General features: G+C 44.3%; 1 protein-coding gene across 1 annotated transcript; it reads left to right on the top strand.

The window, feature by feature from the left end:
- LOC103541627 (olfactory receptor 6C2-like) lies at positions 1 to 1,005 on the top strand. The gene has a single exon (XM_008508469.2). It carries the CDS (start codon positions 1 to 3, stop codon positions 1,003 to 1,005), a length of 1,005 nt encoding a protein of 334 aa, XP_008506691.2.
- The last annotated feature ends 5,277 nt before the right edge of the window (positions 1,006 to 6,282 follow it).

The following is a 6,282-nucleotide window of genomic DNA, read 5'->3' as shown; positions in this document are numbered from 1 at the left end:
ATGAAAAATTATACAGCACTAACAACATTCATCCTGGTGGGACTAACAGATGATCCAAACCTACAGATTCTGCTGTTTATCTTTTTGTTTCTAACCTACTTGTTGAGTGTTGTCAGGAACCTGACCATCATCACGCTCACCTTGGTGGATTCCCACCTTAAAACGCCCATGTATTTTTTCCTCTGGAATTTCTCCATCTTACAAGTGTCATTTACAACTGTCTGCATTCCCAGATTCCTCTACACAATGGCATCTGGGGACAATACTGTTACCTACAATGCTTGTGCGGCTCAATTATTTTTTGTTGTGACCCTGAGTGTTACTGAGTTTTTTCTCCTGACAGCCATGTCCTACGACCGTTACGTGGCCATCTGCAAACCCCTGCATTACACGACCATCATGAACAACAGAGTCTGCATCAGGTTCCTTGTTAGTTGTTACGTGTTGTCTCTGATCATAGTCCTCCCACCCTACATCATGGGCTTTGAGTTTGAGTTTTGTGACTCCAATGTCATAGATCACTTTGGCTGTGATGCTGCTCCCATCCTGAAGATTGCCTGCTCGGACACGGAGTTCATAGAGCGGGTTGTCTTGGTCCTGGCTGGGTTGACCCTCCTGTTCACCGTGGTGTGTGTAGTTATGTCCTACACGTACATCATCAGGACCATTCTCAGATTTCCTTCTGTGCAGCAAAGGAAAAAGGCTTTTTCGACATGTTCTTCCCACCTAATTGTGGTTTCTATCACTTGCAGAAGCTGCATCTTCATCTATATCAAACCGCATGCAAAAGAAGGGCTTGCTGTGAACAAGGTGGTGTCAGTGCTTACCACCTCAGTTGCCCCAGCAATGAACCCCTTCATTTATACTCTGAGGAACAAGCAAGTGGTACAAGCTTTCAAAGACATGAACAAAAGGGTTGCATCTATCTCAAAGAACCAGAGGACCACTGAGTACCACACGGAAAATTATAAAAGAATTCTCTATCTCCATTTTATTTTTCCCTAATGGTATATTAGTCATGGTTTTGTATATCACAATCCTGTTCTGTTATCCCTTGTGTCCAATATTGATACATGTATTAATTAACCTTTTTAGCTCAGTCTATTCCCAGACATACATGAGAATAAATCTGCAGTAAACATTTATAACCATACACCTGTTATTACTTACAGAGCCAAGAAACGTAGACAGCATCAACTTACTCTCACATTGGTGCTCAGCTACCCCTGTTGCACTGATGATATGTCCTGATCTGAGTCCCAAGTTTTGCATCACTGACGATGATCTATGTCTTCAGGAATGACCCTTATCATCCTGTTTGATAAAACTCAGTGTTCTATTTCTCACACTTTTCAGGGAGATTTAAATGTAGACTAAAATTTTCCTCTAACTCCATTTGTTTAAAAGATTTACAACTTATTTTTCTAAAGGTCCAAGCTCTTTCTAAATAGAATTTCATATTCTTATCATCTGACGTGTGTCTGTGTTTATCTGGGTGCATTTGTTTCATCTTTTGGAATGTCAGCTTAACAGGATTAAGGGGCTAAGAGGACAGATGAAATATAAGTGGCAGCTTATACTTACATTCTGTTCTGTTATCCAAGTTGTTCACTATAATAATTGCTCTAGGTACAAAAAAAATGATCCAATCTCAATCACAAAGGCTTACAAAATTAACCAATGAATAAAGAATAATTTTTCAGTTTGAAGTTTTTGCCTTTTCAATTTCGCCCGTCTTTCCCACTACCTCTTCTTTCCTCAATGTTCTATTGTTTATCTGACGTTCTAGGAAGACATACGCTGAACGGGGAGTTGGAAACACCTCCGGAAGCTCTCTGGCATTTACTACCACTGACTCAGACACATCTTTGAACTGCCTCATCCCTTCCAGATTTCAGGAGGTGTTAGACTGAGAGTGAGGAGGAGGAGTAAGGGAGCACTAGAAACAGGCAAGAAATTCCAGTGACACTTGGCCAACTGTTCCAAGCTGATTTACAATACTACGAACTGGACTGTAATGGACCAGCAGTCCCAATATTCCTGGGGCTAGAACCAAAGAACGAGTCTTAACTGATACTGAAATTACATCAGGGGAATGAAGACTCATTCCCCCAGTCCATTCACAGTCTGTCCACTGCAAATCACTGGATACAGAATATGCCTCTAAAAATAAAATAGGAAAGAAAGTTTTGTGGGCATTCTGAACTGTGCACTAAGCGAAGCTTGGTTAATAAGTCAGATTATCAAGTCAGATTATCAAGCTGAAAGAGCAATTAAGGGACATATTCAGTTTGCTGAGGGTAGATAAGAGTAAAGGTGAAGCTGTAGATAATGATTTTTCTTCTCTTTTTCCTTTTCTTTTTCACCTAACGTTGAGAATGAATAATCCCCTGATCACACGACATATTTGTTCCTTTGATTATTTTATTAATTTATCTCTCTTTCACTAGGCACTAAGCTCCATAAAGCCAAGGACTGTGTCTACTTTTACTTACCAACTGTATTTCCAATAGAGTCAAACTCCACTCCACGCATCTCTTCCACTGGGCTGAAGACAGCCTCAAATATTCTTACCCTGCCCCCACCCTGATAATACAAAGGTCTCACGGTCTCACCAAGGCGGTAGAGAAGCTCCTCCAGGCATTAGCCCATGGAAACACACATTGGCCCCACGTGCCTGGCCTTGCATGTCTACTAGCTCTGCTGCTTCCATGCCATTCTTATAAACGGAAGCTTTGGGAAAGATGGCCTGGAATCTTAGGCTTACGATCTGGTACCATGTAGTGGAGCCCACTGAACTGTCATCACCAGGGAGGAAGGCGCAGGCCGCCTCCTTTGTGGAGCAACCACAGAATCTCTTCAATTTTTGAACTGTATTCTCATTAGTTTCAGGCTTTGAGAAATGAAAAAAAGCTCTTAATTCACTATCTTAAAAGTTATCTTGCCACACAAGATTCATCTTTCCATGTCTTGTCCAGGACTCTCCTCCATCTGGTACAGACACATCAGTCTTAGTGGCAGTGGCTTTCCTTCTGTGTTGCTAATGCTCCTTTAACTCTGTGGTGTTAGTGATTCTCTCGCTAAAATATAATTAGACGAGACCTTACACACGTCCATAGTAAGATGGGATAAAGAACATATAATTGAAGATTGCTATGAAGGTAAGAAAGTATGTATTTAAAGTTCACAACACTTATTAGGTACATCTCCTGGTGAGTCCGTATGTGGAATGAAATAGGTTAAAGGAAAAAAAAGAGAGACAAAATTTGTCCACTCCTTCCTTCCATATTCCTGCCTTGTGATCAGATGACCCCTTCTGATTAGTGACAGTGAAGTGTATCGCCTGGTGCCACACACAGTCATCCCTGCCCTCTGTATCAGACAAGCTCCTGCTCAATCCCAGGTGCACCACTTGCATCTCATGAAGGATTGCTGTCCGGCCTGCTCAACGTTATGACGTGGTTGGTCTGTCAGAGCACAGCTCTTTGTAGGTAATGCCAGAAACGTGATCACCTGTTATCCCATGACCTATATTCTGTATTCACCAAGGCCCATTAGCACACCAGCAGCTGGTTTTCAAAAGCTCCATAATTCTCTGGTGAAGATGTCATGGCCTTGTTCTCAGAGCCCCACAAGCCCATATTATGATCCTCCCACTGGGACAAAACATAAGCTCCACGTGCTTAAGGCTTGATCTTTAATATTCCCTGCTCTCTCACTATGGGAAGTGGGAGCCTCTATGTAAGCTACCAGGTGGGCCTTCTGGCTTTTCAGTGGCCTATTAATCATGCTCGGCTTTTTATTATCTTTTTCTGGACTGTCAACAGCATTTAGTAGCAGCCAACTGTATTAGTTTTCTATTCTGCATAACAAATTACCACAAGTTTTGTTGCTGAAAACAGCACACATTTATTATCTCACAGCTTCCGTGGGTCAGAATCCAGACACGGTTTAGCTGGGTCCTCTGCTCAGTCTCACAAGGCTGCAATCGAAGTGTCAGCCAGGTTGGATTTTTTCCAGAGATTGGAGTCCTCCTCCAAGCACACACTGTTGTTGGCAGAGTTCAGTTCCTTGTTGCCATCGACTGAGACCCTCAGCTCCTGGAGGCTACCTGCCATTCCCTGCCATGTGGCCCTCTCCATAAGCAAGTCACGTCACAACAGCTTGCTTCTGAAAGGCCAGCAGGAGAGTATTTTGCCCCAACCTGCTCAGATGGAGTCTCATATGATGTAGCATAATCATGGGAGTGACATCCTATTACTTCTGCCATAGTCCATGGGTTAGAGTCAAGTAAAAGGTTCCACCTGCCCTCAAAGGTGGGGACTTACACAAAGGCATAGACACCAGGGAGTGGGCATTATTGGGTGTCATCCTAGCGCCTGCCTCCTACATCATCTGTATTAGGGTTCTCCAGAGAAACAGAACCCATAGGATGTAAATAGATAAAGAGAGACTTATTTTAAGGAATGGGCTCATACCATTGTAGAGCCTTGGTATGTCCAAAATATGAAGGGTACGCCAGCAAGCTGGAGACCCAGGGAAGAGTTTCAGTTCAAGTCTGAAAGCAGTCTGCTAGCAGAATTCCTTCCTGCTCAGGGGAGGCCAGTCTTTGTTCTATTAAGACTTTCAACTGATTAGGTGAGGCCCACCCACACTATGGAGGATAACTTGCTTTACTCAAAGTCTACCAATTTAAACGTTAATCTCATCCAAAAAAAAAAAAAAAAAAAAACAAACCACATTCACATAAACATTCAAAACATTGTTTGACCAAATATCTGGGCACCATGGCACAACCAAGTTGGCATATAAAATTAACTATCACACCATTCCATCCTGTTGTCCTTATAGGTGTTATTTTCACCATATTTCTCAAACACCTGATACATTTCACCAGATAGTTTATCACTGTCCACCATGTACACCACACCAGCTCACCAGTATTGAGAGTTTTAACAACTAGACTATCCAGTAGACTATATATTCCAAAGATGACCACATCAATATATACTCTATCCCACAGAAGTCAGAGTTCCATGCTTATGGAATAAACATATATTTTGGATGTCCAAATCTAGAATTTGTCTCCCCTGTCTGAAATGCTTCTGCTGGCTCCACCATTCATGAGCCCACAGAATGTCTTACACACCACCGTGCCATTCTGCAATGCATGGCATCTGATCAAAGCGCTCATTTCACAGCAAAGGACGTGCAGCAATGAACCCAAACCCATGGAATTAACCAGTCAGTCTCACCACACACCTCAGCACGCGTAAGTGGTTGGTCTAATGGAAAGGTGGAATGGCTTTCTGAAGATAAAATCACAAAACCAGTTGGGAGGCTACACCCAAAAGGCTGGTATTCTGTCTGAGAGGATGCAGCATATCCTTTGAATCAGAAAGCATTATTTGGTGTTGTCTACCCCATAGCCAGAATACGTGGGCCTGGGAATTAAGAAAAAGAAGTGGGGCTGATGACGTCAGCGTCATAAGACATCGCTTGTTTTTTTCCCTACTTTAACATCTAAACTTAGGGATCTATCCACGAACAAAGTCCCTCAGTGGGATTCGCCATCATAGGCCAAGTGACCTGGGAGAAGTCTGGCCCATGTGTGTATCAGGTGATAGGCAGACAGACCCGGGTAAGGCCCGTGGAACCAGCAGGAACCTGTGAACCCGCTCCGTACCTCGCAGCCTAGGTGCCGCCTGGGAGCACCTGGAAACGCTGACTTGGCAGATACCCAAGGACTAAAGAGCCTTGGTACAACTCCGAGTTTTTAGAGGAGAAGTTCCAGCGCTCCGCTGAAGCGAAAAACAAACCAAAAACAAGTTAGGACGCATCTGAGTAAGAGGAACTTTGCCAGGATCACCCCTCCTCCAAGGGCAGCACAGCTTGGAGAACAAGGAAGCCAGGGTTCCTTCCCATGGGAAAAAGGGAGCATGGAGAGTGAGCGCCCAGCTTCCCCGGCTGTGCACGATGCTGCTAAAGAAATCCTCTCTCCCACAGCGCCCGAGGATTTCAGCGAGAGCCCCAGGACTCAGAGGAGGGAGATCAGGAAAGAGGCGGATGAGAATATCAGCGGGCACTAAAGGGACGCGCGCAGTTCCCGCTGACTGCGTTCTGGACTCCAGCAGGAAGCCCACCTATGAGCCGCTGGGAAAACCTCACCAGAGGATCCTCCAACTGGCTCGCGGGTACTCCCAATGCCCTCCCCCCACTCTGTGGTCACTTTCGTGTGCCCACTCCTGAGGGCGACGACAGCAAGCTCAGGTAGACAGGGAG

The sequence above is a fragment of the Equus przewalskii genome, chromosome 5 (assembly GCF_037783145.1).
Source record: "Equus przewalskii isolate Varuska chromosome 5, EquPr2, whole genome shotgun sequence".
NCBI lineage: Eukaryota > Metazoa > Chordata > Mammalia > Perissodactyla > Equidae > Equus > Equus przewalskii.
Note: the sequence above shows the minus strand (reverse complement) of the source record. Positions and strands in the feature narration are given on the sequence as shown.